Source organism: Pipistrellus hanaki (genome assembly GCF_964339955.1).
Source record: "Pipistrellus hanaki genome assembly, chromosome: 16".
Classification (NCBI taxonomy): domain Eukaryota; kingdom Metazoa; phylum Chordata; class Mammalia; order Chiroptera; family Vespertilionidae; genus Pipistrellus; species Pipistrellus hanaki.
Genome location: NC_140518.1, coordinates 40,032,011 through 40,053,222, shown reverse-complemented (window position 1 = coordinate 40,053,222; position 21,212 = coordinate 40,032,011). Strand labels below are relative to the sequence as shown.

The window sequence follows — 21,212 nt, the reverse complement described above, 5'->3', positions numbered from 1 at the left end:
ATAGAGACATTGTAATATTAATGCTATTTTAAGCCTCCCACACCTCCAAGTGGCTTATTCTGCAAGAGGCTCCATTCCATTTAACAGCTTTTCCATGCTTCTTAGCCCCAGCCAGAACGGGAAGGCCTGATGGCTCCCTGCCAGGCCAGTCTGAGCTACCCAGCAGCGACCTGACGGGAGGGCCACGGGATGTTCCTGCTGAAATCCCAGGTCCTGCCCCGGATACCCAGCCTCACACTGCAGAGGCACCTCCAACAGCCAAGCATGCGGAGAGCTGTCCGAGTCCTGGCAGGAGCCCTGAAACCAGAGCCGGCCAGCATGTGTCCCCGAGTATCAGCACAGACACTATATTTACCCTGAAAGCCCTCCCGTGCACTGGGCCCTATAAATAGCCATTAGGGCCCCAGCAAGTGGCCTTAACACAAGGATTTCCTTCCAAAAATGCAGGCTCGTTTTAATTATATTTATAACTAACCTTCGGGAGGGTAGGCCCCTGGATTCACGCTGCTTTCGGAGACGCTGTGAGTAATTTCCTATGTATCAGACGGTGGGGGATTAGCAGGGTGCTCGGCTCGGAAGCAGCCTGGGGCTGCAGGGAGCCCGGCTCCCGGAGGGCACTCAGGGCTTGGTGCATGGGGGGCCGGCCTGCTGCAGCCCTGGGCCTCCCCCACCCCGGTGTCTTGGTCGGAAACCCTTTGCAAAGCCAGTTCCTTCTTGCCATTTCCCCAGAACAAGATGGGGGTCACAGCAGTGCTCGCCCTGCCTCTGCTGCTCCTGGGCATCAGCGGCCTTCTCTTCATCTACCAAGAGGTGTCCCGGCTGTGGTCCAAGTCGGCCGTGCAAAACAAAGTGGTGGTGATCACCGACGCCATCTCGGGCCTGGGCAAGGGTAAGCTGCTCTCACCCCCACTCAGTCCCACTCCTGCCCCGAAGGATAAGCAGCCGCGGGTTGGGGTGTGGGCAGGCCTGCGAGGCGGGTGGGGGTCAAGGCCATGGTCTCTCTTAGCACCTGGCATTAGCCTGCAGGTCACACGTTGCAAAACCTTCTCTGTTGAAGGCTGCAGCTCCCTCGCCTGAGAAAGGAGGGCACTGAGGTCTCTGCAGCTGCACACTCACAGCCTACGTGGTCTGCAGGTGTGACTTGTTTTGCCCTCGTAGGGTCTCCAGGAATTTTGCAAATGGAGAGCCCTCAGCTGGGGCGATGTGCCGGTTATAAGCCCTGACTTGGGAGCTGAGTTCAGTTCCTGGCTCTATGGGTGGTGTCACTTCTCTGACTTGGGTTTCCCACCTGCAAGTGGGGGTTCTGGTAATCTCCACCTCACAATACTGTTGTGAGGGACTAATGAATTAATAGACAGAAAGCTCTCAGAGCAGCGGCCTGAGCCGTAGTGGGTACCGCTCAAGTGTGAGCGTGGAAAATGACAGGCGTGCATGCTCTCATACCCTGGTGTGCCGCGCCCACCCCCACCCCCACCCTGGATCCTCAGGTGCCACACTTGACATGGTTCTCTCAAGCACATTACCTCCTGGCCTTAGACACATTTATGTTTGCAGCCCCGGAATTAGAAGGTCTCAGAGGGCCCTTCCAGGGGTGACATCTGTGGGGTGACGTCCTCAGGCTTGTAAGATTCCGGCTCTGTCCTTCCTAACCAGGGCAGTGCAGCCCCATCCGCCACATAGTCTGGGTGTCATTTGTGCTATGGCTTTGTTATTAATCAGATGAAGAACACACCTGCCCAACATCCTTAGGTCACTAAGCAAGTGTCCATCGAGCCCACTACATCCCGAGGGCTGAGATGCACTGCCCCTTCCAAGGAGTCCCTCTGGGGGGCTGGATGCCTAGTCCTCCCGCTGAGAATTCTCTTGGGCATCCCAATGGGAGCCACTCTTCCCGCCTTGACAATGGGCTCCATTTCAGTGGGTGATCACCTGGGGCTCACCATGTAATTTATTTTTGAAGTGTAAGGCAGATGAGCTAGGTCCTCTGTGTGGCCCGTATGTGGGTCCCAGAAGCCATTCCCAAGGAGGATAGCCTGCATCCTTACACTCAGGGCTCAAGAGGGAGGGGGCACACGCTCCATCGTCTACACGCACTCCAAAGTCTACAGGGACAAAGCAGGACACACACATTTGTCAACCAGACCAGACGCAGGACAACGGGAAGCACCAGTTGTCCTGGGGAACTGGAGCAGAGACCCCCCACTTACAGACACTCAGAGTCACAGTCTCTGGGGAACCCTTGTTCTTCAAGTAGAACAGGTCCACCTGCACCAGGCCAGCTGCACACGAGGCCCCTTCATCACCAAGTCTTCCCTGACGCCTGGGTGTTCCCTAAGCAACTGGCCTCTGGGCTCCCGGGGCTCCTCATAGAAACACACCCGATAGTGCCCTCCCCACACTGTGCGGGATCCACGCACTTCTTGGTTCATCTCTAGACACGGGCTCCCCTGTGCTGGAGGCTGTTTTGGGGTCCTGAGGTGTCCCCACCACCTAGCTCAAAGCTTGGTGTACAGTAAGTACCCCCCAAAATGTGCATGTAAGGACTACCCTCTAAAAGTGGCCTTCTGATGAGAGAAGGCACTCACGTGGGTAAGTATGTTGTCATGTGCTTGTTTTCTTGACTTCTAACTAGATTCCAATCTGATCAGAGGACACACTCTGTGTGATTTCAAGTCGTTTGAGTTGGTTGAGTGTGCTTTATGGCCCAGGAAGTGCACTGCCGTGGGGAACGGCCCCTTGGAGTGAATGCACATCCTGCTGCTTTGGGTAGAGTATTCTGCAAATGTGTGTTAGGTCCTGCTCAGTCCCTCCGAGCTCTCTCTGACTTTCCATCATACTAGATAAAACTCCTGTTCTATTCACTGCCAAGAGATGTGCGATAGCAGCCTCTCTCTATTTTTTTTTAAGTCTCATTCAGCCACACATTGTACAAATCCAGTGCCCAAGGGTATACACCTCAGGGGCAAAATGGCATTTTCTGAGGTCTGTGACCTAGTCTCTGTCGTGACTACTGTCAGTGTTGTTGTTGTTTTTCCTGGATCATATGGGCCCTCTTCCCTACCCCCTGGAAAGAAATGCAAAGCAGAAAAAATTAAGTCCAAGTGTTTAGAGAACACTTGAGAAGCTGGGTGTGTGTGACCTTAAATAAATGCCCAGCCGGAGCATGCTGCTGACAATAGTGATTCTAGGTTCAAAACGCCTCATTTCGCGGTTCCAAGGCAAGAAAAAAGTGAGAGGTGCTGAGCAGATGCCACAGGCTGTGCACAGCACACAGCACACATCACAGCCCTGGACTCAGGGAACCCAACCTGACCCGGGGGAGCAGCAAGGAGCTCAGCGCCGAGCTGTTCACTAGGGAAACAGCTGTTATCAGGAGATCTAACCCTCACCCACGCCCGCACCATGCAGCCAAGGCAAGAATGAGTGACCTGGTCCTCACTGTCGCTGCAGCAAGAGTAACGCTCAAAATCCTTAATCACTGCACGTCAGAGAGCACAGCCCTGCCTGCTCCATCACCTCTAGGATGCACGATGATTCATCGTCAAACATTTCTGAGATCGAGCTGATTGTCTTTCAATCAACAGCACTTCACAGCATTCCCATCTGTTTGCATTTGAATATCTCTGGTGTCAGGAAGCATCTTGCAGTCTATGGCATCTTAGATTTGAGGGCTCGACTTAAAGAGAAAAAGCCTGGTGCCCACTTGCTTGACATAGGACAGATGCTGTGCTGGGCTGACCTGAGAAAGGGTAAAAATAAGAGCTCCTGGGTACACCTGGCACCTTGCATTGGCAAGAACGACTTACCATGTCCAGTTTGGGGGACTGTGCCTTTGGGGGGTGCTGGGCCAAAGCAGCGATCGCACCACTGGGCCATCTCCCAGGCCTGGGAAAGCCAAGGTGTCGAAATGGGATGGTGGTAAGGAACACTCCTGGCTGCCCCTCCTAATGAGGTCAAGGCCACAGGTTTGGTCTGGCTGTGGGCCACAGGCTTCTCACCTGCCCCCTTGCCCGGCTTGTAAGTTTGTCCCGTCTTCCTGAGAGGGCGGGGGAGGATGGGTGGGTGACGGCTCTCCCCGACAGGCTCCTTTCTCAGCGAGGGGCGTGGGCCAAGAGGCGGCCCAGGATGGAAAACCTCACTGCTTGGGTTAACGTCCTTGCTTCACGGGACCAGCTGTGGACTCGGGGTAATCATTTCATGTCATTGAGCCTCACTTCTCTGGTCTCTTAAACCCTGACCATCGTGGCTGCCCCACACCCAGTGGCTGCCACTCAAATTACAGCTGAGCCGCTGAAGTTTTCCTCCCTCCAGATGAATTCTGTTTCTATAAAAGCCACAGATATTGAAGAATTTTTAAGTAAAAATAACATAAGACATAAAACCCCACCCACTCAGGAACACTCACTCACCCTATTCTCTTTGAGCCCCTTTACGATGTTCACAGGTGCAGCCAGCAGGCATCAGGCCTGGGGTGACCCAGGCAGGGGGAATGGCTTCTCTGCATCTTGATTTTTTAAAAAGATACTTTGGGGTTTCTTATTTTTTTATATATTTCTGTTGATTTCAGAGAGGAAGGAAGAGGGAGAGATAGAAACATTCGTGATGAGAGAGAATCATAGATTGGCTGTTTCCTGCAAGTCCCCCACTGAGGATCGAGCCCGCAACCTGGGCATGTGCCCTTGACCAGAATTAAACCTGGGACCCTTCAGTTCACAGGCCAATGCTCTATCCGCTGAGCCAAGCTGGCTAGGGCTGTTTTGGGTTTTTTAAATGTATTTTTATTGATTTCAGAGAAGTGAGAGGGAAAGGGAGATAGAAACATCAGTGATGAAGAGAAACATGGATTGGTGCCACCCGCATGCCACCTACCAGGGACCCAGCCCACAACCGGGCATGTGTCCTGACAGTGACTTCCTGGTCCAGCGGTGGTTGCTCAACCACTGAGCCATACCAGCTGTTCTGCATGTTGGTTCTCTTTAAAAAAAAAAACAAACAAACAAACAAAAAAAAAAAAAAACAGGTAGTGCCAAGACTTTTCTGATGCTACTAGTTTGTGCAAAACCCTGAGGCTATAAAACACAGCGTCGGCTCAGAAATGGGTGCCCTCCAATACATTAGTAAACGTGCCAATTCTCATAAAAGCTGAACTTGCTTTCCCCTCTCTGCTTTTCCCATTAGAGCAGATCACCTGCCAGATTGCTGCTCTTCCTGAAGGGGAAGGGAGGAGAGGGAGCAGGAGAGCAGGAATCAGTTTGACTTGCCTACCACTTGGGAGATGGCACGTGTTTAAACCGAGTCTGAGTCTTCCTCTGGGGCAGTGGTGTGTCCAGCAGCATTCTCCTGGGAACATCCGCTCACAGCTTCTGTGAAGGGCTGTGCTCTGCTTCTCAGTCACGGCTCAGACCCACTGCCCTCCCGCCAGCTCCCCTTGGGCAGAATTCAAAGGAGCTCCCAGCCAGTCACACCTTACCTCCGGTCCACTGTACCAACCCACCCCGTGGGGCAGCCAGCTCTCCCCTCCTCTGCTCCGAGGAGATTGGCCCATGGTCCTTTCCATTCGATTCTCAGGTCTGACTCAGACATGGGTCTGGACTCCCAGCTGCAGGGAGCTAGGCAGCTGTTGACACGGGCCCACTGGCACCTTCTCTCCAGGACGGAGAAATGGACAAACACATAACAGCTCTTTTCCCCAAAATTCCGTCTTCAAAGACCTCTCCTCCTCTTTCTTGATCCATTTGTGTCCTGTTGTTGGATACAAATGGATCCTTAAAACATGGTTTAGCCAACTCCTTTGAAAATTTACGTCTTAGACTGGCCACCAACTTCGGAATTGTATATCTATTTGTATATCTAAAATCCTGTTTCCTCAATTTGTCTTGGTCCTAATTTTGATTTATGTTTTCTGATGTAAATAAAGGAAGCTGTTTTGAGGATACAGCTCTATAAGTCATTTCTGTTATGATTTCTTCCTTTGGTGTCAGGCATAAATGATCTTTCCCCAGAGCAGGGCTATATATTTATCTCTCCTTCCTTCTAGTTCTTTTATGGTTCTGTCTTTTTTCTGTGTTTTTTTTTATAAATATATTTTATTGATTTTTTACAGAGAGGAAGAGAGAGGGACCGAGAGTTAGAATCATCGATGAGAGAGAGTCATCGATCAGCTGCCTCTTGCACACCCCCCACTGGGGGGATGTGCCCGCAACCAAGGTACATGTCCTTGACCGGAATCGAACCCCGGACCCTTCAGTCTGCAGGCCGTCGCTCTATCAACTGAGCCAAACCGGTTTTGACTTATGGTTCTTTTTTTACATTTAATTATTTAATCCATTTCAATATATTGCATCTAGACCTTTTTTCCCTCCCAACTATATAGTTAAGCAGTGGGAGGAAAAATACCCTTAATACCCTTAAATAATATATTCTTTTCACACTGATTCAAAATAACTTCATTGAATACTAAATTCTTATGACTATGTGACTCTGTTTTAATCAAATTTTCCATCTATACTTGAGCCACTGCTTTAATTTCTGTAGCTTTATGACACATTTTAATAACGGACACAATTAGCCCATCCCCGTTATTGTTTATCAAGATGTCCATTGCCTTTCTTGCATATTTATTGTTCCTGCATCAAATCCACTGCAGACGGATTCACATCTTTATTGGACTTTGCCATGCACAAGCATATGCCTCTTTCTCAATAAAATACCTGCATTTGGAGAAAGCTTCCATTCTCTGTGGTCCTGATAATTCAAGGCGCCGTTGGTAACAGGTTTATGGTGCTTTGTTTTGGGGTTTTATCGCTTCATTTGATCAGCAGCAGCCAGTCCTCGCCCGCATTAGCTGTTTGTAGGTTTGGAAGTGGTGACAGGCCCGTAGACCCTGTATGGTGAGTCTTCATCCTCATCATGCTTTCTGGGCCGCCGTATGCGGTATGGGACAGTCCTTACTCCTGGGGCCCAGGCAGCTCTGTGGAGCCTGGTGTCTGGGCACACACCGGAGCCCCCATCTCCTTGGCAACTTCCCGGGTCTCTGTGAGGGCCTGAGGGGCGCGCTTCCTGAAACCCACACTGTGGGTGAACTTGGGAATGGCAACCAGGGGTCCTCAAACTTTTTAAAGTGGGGGCCAGATCACGGTCCCTCAGAGAGCTGGAGGGCCGGACTATATGAACTACTAATTTCTACTGTAATACCTCGGCTGCGCTCACTGCCCAAAAAACCTGGCGGGCAGGATCAGACTCCTCTGCGGGCCGCATGTGGCCCGCAGGCCGTAGTTTGAAGACCCCTCCACCGCCTCGATGGCAGAGCAGCCCTTCTTACCTCCCTGTCTTGTGGAAGCCACTCTGGCAGGTCCAGGTAGGGAAGAAAAGCAACATGGTTATTTCTTGAATCAGGTTTTCCCCCTGAACTAACCACAGCTTCCCTCCTTTCAGCTCCACCACACCCCCGCCCTGTTCTACGCCTCACAGGTCTCAAATGGTCCTCTCTCTGACCCCATCTGCCTTCTCCTGCTCCCATCTCGCTTAGGTTGCCCGCTCCAGCAACACAATTGCGCTCTCTCCAACACCCTGACCCCCTGCCCACCGTGCTGCCCCAGCCCACTGTCTGGCTCCCTTCTCTCCCCTGCACCAGCTGCTAAGCTCGCAGGAGACTATCACAGCCAGGTCACTTTGAGCTGTTACCTCAGACCCAGCCTCCTGGTGCTGCCCAGCCAACCTGCAGTGTTCTGCTTGGTGGGCAATGGGACAGTAGCAGGTACCACCCCTCCCCCCGCATGGTAGGTGCTGTGGCTGCCGGGGCTCAAAGTCTCACCATCTGTCTGCTGTGGTCATTGACTTGCCCAGGAGTTAAACACCCTCTGCACCCACCCCAGAGGGCGGCAGCACAGTCAGTGACTGGCTGGCAAGGGTGTAGGGAAGGCTGGTCCGCCCGCCTCCAGGGAGAACAGCTCTGTGGTTGGGTTTGCTCCGGAGCCTTTCTTAGGACCCCATCCTTGCCTGGCACTACCCCGCGGCCTAACTCCTGGTAGAGTTTCCCTGAAGAGCACGCTCAGTAAATCCCAGCCATCCTGGTTTGCTTTCAGAGCGCCCAACCAGGGGATGGCCCCCTAGGGCTACTGTAAGAATTAAATGTGCTAATACATGTACATTCCCTTTAAGAGTCCCTGGGACAACTCAGCTCCCAAGATACGTTAGCTTTCACTGTCCTTAAACAGCAGTCATTGCTGCACTAGAATTCAGTGTGTCTCCCAGTCACAGCCCAGGGGAGAAAGTCCTGTGTTGGGTGAGCTGGGAGTTAGTCCAGAGTCCAGTTGACTAAGACAGGTTTCCTTTTTTAATAAAAAGAACCCTGGCTGGAATATTCATCTACAGAGATGAATATTGTTTACAGACACTCTGTAAACAAAACTGGTGCTATTTGGTCTGAAAAATACATGGGCTGTTCCTAATATCTTAAGACTGGGATGTATTTGGGGCTGTGGACAGGAGGCCTCGCTGGGCAGGGCCATCGTTCTGTCCAGTTTTAGGAAGAATGTTCTAATCATCAGAGTGCACATGTGCACAAAGGCTGTTCCCCCCACGACGGGCTCCCTGTCACAGGAGGCCACACCCCAAGGCAGCAATGAGAGCTGATCCCAGCCCAGGGAGGAGGTTGAGTGAAATGAGCTCTAAAAAGACCTCAGGGTCCTCAGACTTTTAGATTCTTTGTATTCTTCCCCCCCCCCCCCCCACACACACACACACACACACACACCTTTTTTTCTTTTTTTTTTCCTTTATTGATTAAGGCCGTGGTGGGCAAACTGCAGCTCATGAACCACATGCGGCTCTTTGGCCCCTTGAGTGTGGCTCTTTCACAAAATACCACAGCCTGGGCGAGTCTATTTCAAAGAAGTGGCATTAGAATAAGTTTTAAGTTTAAAAAACTGTGGCTCTCAAAAGAAATTTCAATCGTTGTCCTGTTGATATTTGGCTCTGTTGACTAATGAGTTTGCCGACCGCTGGATTAAGGTATGTGTCCTTATCCCCCCATTGCCCTCCCACCCCACCCCCACTCATGCCCTCACGCCCCTGGTGTCTGTGTCCATTGGTTAGGCTTCTGTGCATACATACTAGCTCTTTGGTTGATCTCTGAGATTCTCTGAATTTTTGAATGTGCAATGCAGAGGGGCCCACCGTCCGTGGCTCCATCCACACGGTGCGCCCTGCCCTCCTTCCCTCTCCCCACAGAGTGTGCGCGGGTGTTTCACACGGGCGGCGCGAGGCTGGTGCTGTGCGGGAAGAACTGGGAGCGGCTGGAGGATCTCTACGACGCCCTGATCAGCGTGGCTGACCCCAGCAAGGTAAGCCTCCGGCCGTCAGCTCGGACAGCTCCCGGTACCCTTACCCTCCACGGGTTGTTCACCAGCAGCCCTTGGGTCAAACGGGGGGAGATGTGGGGATCCCTTTGGGGGGATGTAAGGCAACGGCCTCGCGAATCTAGACACAGCATGTCTGCCAGTCCTAGGGGTCCATTCACTGGTCACCGGCCAGGCCAAATGGTGTCCTCTAGCCACTGACTCCCACTCCCACCCCATTCGGAGCCAGAGAGGGCTCAGAGGGAGGGTATGTCATAGGCATAAGAGCTCAAATGATGTGTTTTGTGTTTTTCTTTTTAATATATTTTATTGACTTTTTACAGAGAGGAAGAGAGAGGGATAGAAAGTTAGAAACATCGCTGAGAGAGAAACATCGATCAGCTGCCTCCTGCACACACACATACACACACACACACACACACACACACACACCCCACTGGGGATGTGCCTGCAACCAAGTACATGCCATTGACCCCTCAGTCCGCAGGGCCAACACTCTATCCACTGAGCTAAACTGTTTTTGGCTCAAATAATGTTTTCTTTAGAGACCAGTGGGGTGAACCCTCCTAAAGAGTCACCTGGGAGGTGAGCACGTAGTTCAGCGTCACTGCCCTTCTCAGAGCGTCTCTGGAGCGGTGTCTGGGAAACTGCTTTCAGCTCTCTTCGGGATTTTTTAAACCTTTGCCCGTGATGCTGAACTTGGTTTTTGGAAATAGCCAGCAATAATTCAGACCTAAGTGTGATAAATGGAAAGAGGGAGCCCAGGACCCTTCAAGGTGTGTTTCCTGGGATGTTCTTAGGGAAAGAGTGAACACGAGGTTCTGAGGGCGATGGTGGGGAGCTGCTGAGTGAGCCACCATGTCTGGCTGATCACTTTCCCACGGGACTTTCCCAAGCCTTTGACATGCTGATGAGGTGCACTGTGTACCTCCTAAAAGGGTATGTAATTTCCCAAACAAATTTGGTCAGGAGACCCTCTTCAGGGGTGTATCTCAGGACTAGAGCATGTTAACCACTGCGATCGTCTTTACCACATGGCATCATCCATTTTCCCATCCCTGTCCCTCTAAACATGAGTCTCCATGACAGCACGTGTCTAGGGCTCACCACCATGCCTGGCTACAAAGCTGGATGTGGACAGTTACAAAACGAAGTGCCGCCTAGGCCCATGGTCGGCAAACTGCGGCTCACCAGCCACATGCGGCTCTTTGGCCCCTTGAGTGTGGCTCTTCTACAAAATGCCATAGCCTGGGTAAATCTATTTTGAAGAAGTGGTGTTAGAAGAAGTTGAAGTTTTAAAAATGTGGCTCTCAAAAGACATTTCAATCGTTGTCCTGTTGATATTTGGCTCTGTTGACTAATGAGTTTGCTGACCACTGGCCTAGGGACTAGAGGCAGTAATGTCGTAGTAATGCTGCATGATGTCAGGGAGGTACTAGACTTATTGGGGGGTCACTTTGTACATCATATCACGTCTAGTCATTATGTATACACCTGAAACTAATAGAATATTTAATGTCAGGTGCAATTAAAAATTAAAGGGAGCTGAAACCGGTTTGGCTCAGTGGTAGAGCATCGGCCTACGGACAGAAAGGTCCCAGGTTCGATTCCGGTCTAGGGCATGTATCTTGGTTGCGGGCACATCCCCAGTGGAGGGTGTGCAGGAGGCAGCTGGTCGATGTTTCTCTCTCATCGATGCTCCTAACTCTCTATCCCTCTCCCTTCCTCTCTGGAAAAAAAAAAAAAAAATCAATAAAATGTTTTTTGGTTTTTTTTAAAAAGGGGAGGGGGGTGGCTCTTCCGTTGAAGGGCCCCAGAGTGTGAAGAGGAGGTGCTGTTCCCACGTATGTCTTGACTGCCTCATTGATTCGGCAGACATTCACCCCAAAGCTGGTCTTCTTAGACCTGGCGGACATCAGCTGTGTGCAGGACGTGGCCAAAGAGGTCCTGGGCTGCTACGGCTGCGTGGACATCCTCGTCCACAACGCCAGCGTGAAGGTGAAGGGGCCCGCCGACAAGATCTCCCTGGAGCTGGACAGGAGGATCATGGATGCCAACTACTTTGGGCCCATCACACTGACCAAAGGTCTCGTGAGTCTGACCTTCCTCTGGATTTCTGGGCCGCCCGCTGCGAGAGAGGGCTCCTTTATGTCAACAGATGGTCATCCAATTCTAGAAGGCGTCTCCAGCCCCTCAGAAAATCCCTACTTATGTGGTGAAAGCCTTCGACATACTGACTGTCAATGCTGATGGGAGGAAGGGGGCTTTGGAAATATCTTCCTGGTCTATCCAGCCTCCCTCTCTGTGAGGCCCGTCCCCAAGCCCTTCCCCTCATTATACCCATGGCTCCCTCTGACCCCATCCCAATCTCTGCACGTTGTCTCCATGCTCTGCATCCATTTCCACCCATCAGCCTTGCCGTTGATCTGCTCCTAACCATGACAGCTTTTGTAAAGGGAGAGCTTCTATCCTCAGCAACGAAAAGGAAAACAGTTTATCCCCAAGTCCAAGAGGACCCAGAATACTGTCGCTCCCTTTGCAAGACACGGGGAGGGCAGGGATCCCTTTTAAGGGTCAAGTGGTGGTTCCTGTGTGAGCATTTTTCATTGCCAAGTTCAAATGCAGGTCTGAAGCCCGGGGGGTCAGGGCTGGAGAGGACATGGGATAGAACCAAGAGTTGAAGTCCCTTCCCTATAGAAAGGTTAGCAAAGCAGAAGCCCAAGAGGGAGCATCTAAGCCTGGAGAATTTCTATGTGTAGGGAGTGGGGCTCCCAGGGGGAGGCTGAGGGAGCCAGGATCTCCATGCTAATAGCTACGATGACACAGAAGGGAAAAATATGTCACGCTGAAAGGTGACCTCCCAGAACTCTGAAAGGGTGCCCAGAGATACAAAGAACCTCCACCCAGCCCCCAGGGACACACCACACCGTGCCCTGCAGTTAACCTCGGGGCGGGGGGGGGGGTGTCAAGGTGGGTGGACATCCAAGTGAGGAACGCACAGTGGAGTGGGGAGGCCAGGGCTGGGTGTCTCCCTGGCTGCTCCTCTAACGTGCCGACTCCACTCTCTGATGGGGTCTCCGAGCGCCCGCCTCGAACACGCAGGCACTGGATTCAGTTGGCCATCAGAAAGTTGAGTCTTTTAACTTCTAACTCTTCCACTTGAATTCTCTCCATTTTAAAGTAATTTTTTGGGGGGAGGAAATCTTTCTAATACCACCATAAACGAGAAGCCCCTTTCTCTCCGCATAAATAGAAGAAAACCTGACATCAAAACAAAGTAGAAAATTCTCCCAAGGGCTGAGGTCTTCTCTCACTTTGTTAAAAGATTAGCACCTGCAGGAGGTGCTGACCGCACATTAGAACCAACAGCAGACTTCCTCCTGGTGGGGAGAGGAGAACTGAAAAGGGTTAACTCCCTCACTATTGAAATCGTGTCACTGCGCACCTGGGCGGGTCATTTAAAGGCACCCAGTTGCTCACCAGTTGAGACCAGCCCACTCTTAGGAAAACTGGACAGGTGGTGGCTGAGGGTCCGTTCCATCCTCATTCTGTCACCAGAGAGACGGAGGAGCCCTGGAGAAATAGGCCTGGGGGAGGTCTGCCTGTTACTGCCAACTTGCTCTCAGATGTTTAACCTTGACCACTGTCCTGTGCTCTGCAGTCCTGCTGCCCAACATGATCTCCCGGAGGACGGGCCAAATCGTGTTAGTGAACAACATCCAAGGCAAGCTCGGAGTCCCGTTCCGCACAGCATGTAAGTTGCCAAGACAGCCATGTTCTGCCTTCCCTGTCTTATAGAACAAGAGGTGTTGGGTCAAGGACGAAGCCCATGGTCCCACGGGAGAAGGTCCCAGAGTGAAATGGCCTGTTGCATTTCCTCTCATCCTTTCAGTTCCTATTTTGAGCACCGATAGCCCGAAGGTGGCTCCGGTGGACACGGAGACATGAACGTAAGGGCCCGCTCCCCGGGGCTCCTCTCTCAGTGTCAGGACACGGCCTGCCTGACTGTGATCAGTGCCGGAGGAACCCCACACCCCGGACAGGGGCGCACAGCCCAGCCCAATCGTCTCCGTGACTTCACATTTCACACAGACGCAGGCGTGCAATGTGAGGGCCTTTGGGGCCGGCTTCCTTCACTCAGCTGGATGTTTCAAGGTTCACCCATGAGCTCTGTTCCTTTTAAAAAAAAAAAAAAAATTTTTAATAATTTTTTTAAAATATATTTTTATTGATTTGTTACAGAGAGGAAGGGAGAGAGATAGAGAGCTAGAAACGTCGATGAGAGAGAAACGTCGACCAGCTGCCTCTTGCACACCCCCCACCGGGGATGTGCCCGCAACCAACATACATGCCCCCGACCGGAATCGAACCTGGGTGGGACCTTTCAGTCCGCAGACCAATGCTCTACCACTGAGCCAAACCGGTTTCGGCGTAATTTTTAAAATATATATATATTATTGATTTTTACAGAGAGGAAGGGAGAGGAATAGAGAGTTAGAAACATCGATGAGAGAGAAACATGGATCAGCTGCCTCCTGCACACTCCCTAGTGGGGATGTGCCCGCAACCAAGGTACATGCCCTTGACCGGAATTGAACCTGGGACCCTTCAGTCCGAAGGCCAACGCTCTATCCACTGAGCTACACCAACTAGGGCGACACATGTTTTCATTGCTCGTGTGGGAACTCCTCGCAGTTTCAGGAGCTGCCGGGCTGTTTTCCAAGGCAGCTGCCCCATTTCACAGCCTTCCTGGCGAGGAAGGGGAGCTCCCGTGTGGGCCAGGCACATGATAGACGTCTCATTCAATCTTCACAACTTGGTAAGGGTCACATCATCCCCATATTTTAAAAAATATGTTTTTATTGATTTTTAGAGAGAAAGGAAGGGAGAGGGATAGAAACATGGATGAGAGAGAAACATGCACCGACTGCCTCCGGCACGGCCCTTACTTGGGAGCAAGCCTGAAACCCAGACATGAGCCTTGACCATGAATCTCTTCATAACCTCTTGATTCAAGGGTTGACACTCAACCACTGAGCCACACCAGCCGGGCCATCCCCAATTTAAAGATAAGAAAACGGAGCCTGAGGAATGTAAAGTGATTTGCCCGAGGCTGCACAGTGGGCAAGTGGGCCACCCCAGCTCTGGCCCTGCCCCTCCCAGCACAGGGCTGCTCTCCTCCCCATGAAGTGGGTCCCAGGCCCCTCCCAGAGGAGCTGGTAGGACTGTGTGCTGGGTGCCCTGTCCCCGTGCTCTCCCCAGAGCAGGGTCGCGCCCTGACACCCCTCCTCCCCCCACTGGCTGCTTTCTCCCCCAGATGCTGCCTCCAAGCATGCGGCGCTCGGCTTCTTCGACTGCCTCCGAGCTGAAGTGGAGGAGTACGACGTGGTGGTCAGCACCGTGAGCCCCACGTTCATCCGGTCCTCCAACGTGCTCCCGGGCCAGGGCGGCTGGCAGGCCTCCATCTGCAAATGTGAGCTTTCCCCAGGGAGCCAGAGGGACAGTGGGGAGGGCTGGGGGCAAAGCGGGGGGGCCATAGGGTGTACCTCCAGGACAGCCTGAGTTTATTGGGCCTGGGGGAGGGGAAGGGTGTCTTCCAGAAGCATGAGACTGGGGGGCGGGCTCCTTGCACCACCCAATGGCAGGGAGGGGCCCCAAAACTCAGACCAGAGGCACCAGGTGGAGAGAATCCTAACCTGTAGCCCGCAGCCCAGGGCCAACTGGGCTCAGTGGCTCACAGGCTCTGTGACCGTGCCCATGGAGCGGCCTGTCTCTGAGCCTCAGTTCCCCAGGTTTGGTCGTTGAGAACAGCCTGCTTCCCTCTCCTAGAGGCTGAGAGTCTGGAGCCAGGCTGCCTGCGTCTGCAGCGTGCCTCTGTCACATGCTACATGCTCGATAACAGCCATTCCCTTCACCTCCTGCCTCGGTTTCCCATCTAGAAAATGAGGGATGGTGCTCTCTACCGCATGGAGACATGGGAGGAATGAGGGCCCTGGCTCCTAGAGGGCTTGGAGCAGGTCCCAGCTCATTATTATTATTATTGTGAAGCTAGAATGCTCTCCACACTGCCCTCTGCCCACCGCTCAGTCCACATTAGGGTGTAAATATTTCTCTCTTTTCCTCGTCCAGTGTGGCTGGAGAGCAGTCCAATTTCTGAGTAGAGGTGGCTGAGGACTGAGACATGAAATGAAAGAGACATGAAATGAAAGAGACACAGAGATAGAATGAAAAAGCTGGGGCCGGGTGGGACCACTGTCCTCTGACGGGGACAGGGACCTCGAGCCAATACAGCGTGTTTATTTTAGACAGCAAAAAAAAACACAAACAAACAGGAAGTTTTACTAAAAGTCAAGACAAAGGAGATTACGTGCATTCTTGGGTGGGCCCGAGTCGTATTCCTTCCTGCGTGGCTGGATTTAAATAGCAAGACCCACCCCCTGGCACCTGGGCTGAAGGTCAAGCTGACAACACACCTGCCTTTTGGCAAAGCATGTTTCCAGCGGGTGTTTTTGCCAACGCCACTGGATTCAGCTGACAGTAATTAAAGAGATGCCCAGGTGCCTTCCCAGGAACTCTCTACCTTAGGGAGTCAGGGTGGACCACAATGGGGCGTGAGTCCAGGCGGCAGACCACAGAAGCAGCAGCAATCAGCAGCAATCAGCAGCATCCCCTGAGTTCCCCCGACGCCTTTAGGTTTTCCCAGCCCCCTCTCGTCCCTCCTACGTCCCTCCTGTGACGTTAACAGGGCAGGAAGCTGTGCCCACTTTACAGAGGAGGAAGCTGAGGCATAAAGTGTCTGCCCAGGGCCTCCGGCCAGGGGAAGGCAGAGCCACCCCGAGCCCCTGACTCCGGGCTCAGCACACGCAGCCCTGTCTTTGGGCGTGCAGAGGGGCCTGGTCAGTTTGCTCATGCAGAGACTCGAACCCGTGCCCTCCCTGGGGCCCTTCAGTCTTTTCCAGGAAGCTGACCTACGGGGCGCACCCGGTGGACGTGGCCGAGGAGGTGATGCGCACCGTGAGGCGGAAGAAGCAGGAGGTGTTCATGGCCAACCCCGTCCCCAAGGCCGCCGTGTACCTGCGCACCTTCTTCCCCGAGTTCTTCTTCGCGGTGGTGGCCTGCGGCGTGAAGGAGCGGCTCAGCGTCCCCGAGGAGGGCTGACCTGGGCAGCGGCTCACCTGGCGGGAATAAAGGCTTTCCTGCAGGTGCCAGTTCTTCTGTCCTCTCAGCACTGAGGGCCCCACACAAGCTCTCACCCGCCCCTAACCTGTCCTCCTGGTGGGAGATGCTCACAACCCTGGCAAGCATGACCCGGGGGCCTCTGGTTGTCTCCACTCGACGTTCCCGGGACACGCTTCCAGAAGCTTCTTGACTCTGTAGGGTGACATCTGAGCAGCAAACGGGAGCCAAAGTGGGCCTAACACCACACACACACACACACACACACACACACACACACACACACTGGCCTAACACCACACACACACACACACACACACACTCAGAAAACCACTCCCATTTTAGTAAGGGCCTCTGGCCCACCTCAGCCCCCAAGAGCAGGCAGGGCTTGGCAACCCCACAGCAGCCCTGCCAGGTAGACCTTCTTGCAATGATGTGTCACCGTGAGAAACCTTTAAACCTGCAGGTAATTTGTATGAGCTTATCTGAGCCACAGTGACGACAACTGTTGGGAAGCGAAATCTCAACAGAGAGAGTGCTCCAGAGAATGGCAGCTTCACAACTTATTTTATGCATTACTGGAGGCCTGGTGCATGAAATTTTTGTACTCGGGGGGGGGGGGGGTGTGCGGGGGGAGAGGGTCCACTCAGCCCAGCCTGCACCCTCTCCAATTGGGGACCCCTTGGGGGATGTCTGACAGTCCTGGACCTCTGGCTCCTAATCGTTCACCTGCCTGTCTTCCTGGTCGCCCTCAAGAGCCCCTTCCCTGCCGGTCTGGGTCACTCCTAACTGTCCCCACCCACCAGCTTTGCCACTCATTACTGCCCCCCCTGCAATGCCAGGATTTGTGGTCTCTACTCTGGTGCAGTGAGGGCTGGGAAAGGGAAGCTACCTGACATCCTAAAGGTGTGTCATCGTAGATGCAACAGGACAACAGACAGGCTCAGTTAAGGCAAAGACGGACCTTTGTCAGGGAAGATGCCAGCCAGGGCACGCCCACCCGCCAGGACTCGCTTTCAGTCAGAGTTTTCGGTCAGACCAGCCCATGTGGTTCCTTTTGGCCTCTGATCCAGGACCAGCCGGCAGGCCTCCCCTGAGCTTGTCAGGCAAGCACGTGGCCCCTCCTTGTCCACAGTGGAGACATTCTGTCATCTGCCTTTTCAACATGACAGCCATTAGCCACACATGGCTGCTGAGCCTCGAATGTAGCCTGTGTGCCTACGAAACGGGGTTTTTCATTTTGTTTAATTCTAATGAACCCAAGTAGCTCCCACGGGCAGCGGGCAGAGCTGTGATTCTCGGTCCCCGCAGCGCCTCTGAATGAGCCCCTTCCCTACACCTCATTGGCCCGAAGGGGGGCCCAGCCATTGCTGTTTTTATCAAGTTCCTCAATTGATTCTAAGGGGCAACGAATGCTCAGAACCCCTGCCCCGGGGCCCCCACCACATCCCAGCCTTTGCTTACAGCCTCAAAGCAAAGCTCCCCGGACACTGCCCCCCTGTCATTGGTGGGTGTCTCTTTTCGTTTAGTTTTTCTTACACAAAACGGTGAGTGATTTTTGGGATCTTGGCAAGTGTAGGGGCACACTCTTTGCATCCATATTGTCACTGCTGATTCAAACCTTTCTCATATTTATAGATGAAAGGGGCTCAAATTAGCTATTTACAAAACAAACATGCATATGGTACATGTATGCACTTGTATAAACCTTAATTTATTTTTTAAATGTATTTTTATTGATTTCAGAGAGGAAGAGAGAAGGAGAGAGAGAGGGAGAGAAACGTCCATGATGAGAGAGAATCATTGATTGGCTGCCTTCCTGCAAGTCTCCCACTGGGGATCGAGCCCACAATCAGGGCATGTGCCCTGACCGGGAATCACACCGCCACTTTCTGGTTCATAGGTTGACACTCAACCACTGAACCACACTGGCTGGGCTATAAACTTTATTTAAAAAGCAAAATACCTAGGATCGCGAGATCACCAAGGAACCTGGCCCACCTGGGACAAGGCTGGTGGTTGGGATTGTGGCACCAGAATTCAGGAGTCAGCTAAGCAGCAGGTGGGACTGGCCTAGAGGTCTTATAATGCTCTGAGTATTTCTGAGAGGTCTTATTATTGCTGTTGAGGGAGCTGGCTGCGAGAGGGCTGCTCAGACCAGCATCACTGGAGGGCAGGTGGGAGCTTAGGGCTGGAGGGGGAACAACAGCAGCAATGAAACAGAAACAAACAAACAAACAAAAAAACACACACCGCTAACACGTGATTGGTGGCCAGAAACAGAGATACAGCTTCAGGATGAGTAGGCCTGGAGCCGGGGCCATGGGCAGCCAGTCCTGAGGAGGCACGAGGGCTGGGCTCTGGCCACGCTTGGCCATGACCCAGACTCAGGCGGTGGGGTCCTAACCAGCTCCCCCTGGGGCTCTGCCTCCTCTCAGGCAGTTGATTTAGTGGGGCCGAGGGGATGATCTTTGGATGGGGGAGTGAGGGGTAGACAGGCAAGGAGGTCTATGTCAGGGATGCATCCACACAGGCTCTGAGCTGCATTCTGGGAAGGCAAGAACTTGGAGTTGGAGAAAGACCTGAGACCTCAGATTCCTGAAAGGACAGCAAGGAGAGGGAATAAGGACCTCCTATGGCCGTGGGTCTGCTCTGCAGAGGGCGCCCTGCAGCGCCGTGGTGGGGGTCAGAGACCTGCAGGTGGACCCAGCTTCAGGACTGACTGTCCCACACACCAAACGCCCTGCAGTTGAATTTCCTGTCCACGAGCTTTGGTATCCCTCTGACTGGATGCCCTTATTGGCTTTCAGATGTGCCTCTGTCCACTCATGCTCTGCTGCCACTCAGGATGGGGCATCTCACCAGCCACTTAACGAAAGCCCACAAGGAAAGCTTCAAAGGTAGAGAAGGGGAAAATTAAGTGAGGGGGCAAAGTGTCATGCAATATGAGGAATGGCCACAAGGTGTCACTGTGGCTCCAAGCCTATTCTATAGCTATTGATACTTCTTTCCACCAAGACACTGTAGAGTTTCAAAGTAATAATCCCACAAGATTGTGTGCAGTTCATAATCTCCAATGAGTATCCCCCTCCGAGGTCCCATTTGGTCTTCACATCAGCTTTGATCCACTGGAAGGGCTGACAAGCCCATTTCACAGTTGAGAAAACTGAGGGTGAGCATGCTTGGTGATGCTCTAAGGTAGCATGAGGATAGAGAGCCCTTAGGTCACAGAAGGGACTGTCCCAGGCCACAGAGTGACACTGCAAAGCTTGACACAACCCTCACTACTCCACGTGGGTGACGTAAATGTGATGTTCTGGTTTTTTCCTCCCAATATCTACAAAAAAAATTTTAATTGAAAAAAGTGAGAAAGCATAAACAGAGAGAAACACTCAGGTCCCCTAGCACGTCCTGTTCCCATGTGAGCGCTTTCCTGAAGAGCCAGAATCTTCAAAGGTGAGAGCAGCTTCATGGGCCACCCAGAGTCCAGCTGAGGGAAGACGGTGCTATAGGGACACCCCTGGACAGCCAGTCCGTGTCCAGGACAGGGTCTGTCTGCCCCTCCAGGCCGTTACCTCTCTGCCTGAGTGCCCAGGAGGACTGCAGCAGAGGGCGCTCTCATCCCAGCTGCTGACTGGCTTCAGCCCTCGGTGGTTGGGGGGCAGGAAGGGAATGAGGCCCCAGGATTTAGTCCCCTGCAGGCTGCTGTGCATGACTGCAATCCACCCTGAAAGCCACCGCTCCTGTCCCGCAGCTGTGCCCTCGGGTCACACTCTGGAACTGCTCCTTCCTCTCCCCTCTCCGATGCCAGGGTGGCCCTGGCTCCTGGCTGTTCTCCTGGGAGCTGCAGTGCCTGGTTGGTTTCCCTTGACCTTGACCAGACCTCCATTCCTAGCCGGTTCGTTAAGTTCTCCTGGATACCACATGTCATGGGCTGAACTGTATCCCCCATTAAAAGGCATGTTGAAGTCTTAACCCCCAGAACCTTAGAATGCCACCTTATTTGGAAAGAGGGCCATCGCAGATGTAACCAGTTGACATGAGGTCTTGCTGGGGTAGGATGGAGCCCTAATTCAATGGACCGGTGTCCTTATGAGAAGAAAGCCAGGTGAAGACAAACACACAGGGAGCAGCCATGAGATAACCAAGACAAGTTACTCCCACTTAGGAGTTTCAGAAACATCTCGCAACAGCACATATCAACCAGCCTGACATGAGACTTCAGTTACCTTCAGTCTCTGGTTGAAAGCATCAAACAGTAGTTTGAACCCATCCTGAGTCAGGTTAAGGATGAGGTCATGGCTTAGAGGAGACTACAAAATAAAAAAATAAATAACCAATAAATAGCCAAAACCGGTTTTGGCTCAGTGGATAGAGCATCAGTCTGCGGACTGAAGGGTCCCAGGTTGGATTCTGGTCAAGGGCATTTACATTGGTTGCAGGCACATCCCCCATGGGGGCTGTGCAGGAGGCAGTTGGTCAATGTTTCTCTCATCGATGTTTCTAGCTCTCTATCCCTCTCCCTTCTTCTCTGTAAAAACTCAATATTTTAAAAATAAATAAATAAAAATAAAAAAAACACACTCCAATTAATTTACTTACCAGCACCTGCTAAAAGCATTACACTATAAATGCAATACACAGGGAATATCTAAGTGCAGACTCCACACACACACA

At 52.5% G+C, this 21,212-nt stretch overlaps 1 protein-coding gene across 1 annotated transcript; it reads left to right on the top strand.

Annotated features, from left to right (window-relative positions):
- The first annotated feature begins 268 nt into the window (after window positions 1-268).
- DHRS7C (dehydrogenase/reductase 7C) lies at window positions 269-16,566 on the top strand. The gene is made up of 7 exons (XM_084863945.1): window positions 269-521; window positions 730-889; window positions 9,232-9,344; window positions 11,235-11,445; window positions 13,021-13,113; window positions 14,677-14,832; window positions 16,309-16,566. The coding sequence occupies exons 2-7, from the start codon at window positions 736-738 to the stop codon at window positions 16,515-16,517; spliced, it is 936 nt and encodes a 311-aa protein (XP_084720071.1). The 5' UTR covers window positions 269-521; window positions 730-735; the 3' UTR covers window positions 16,518-16,566.
- Window positions 16,567-21,212: the final 4,646 nt, after the last annotated feature.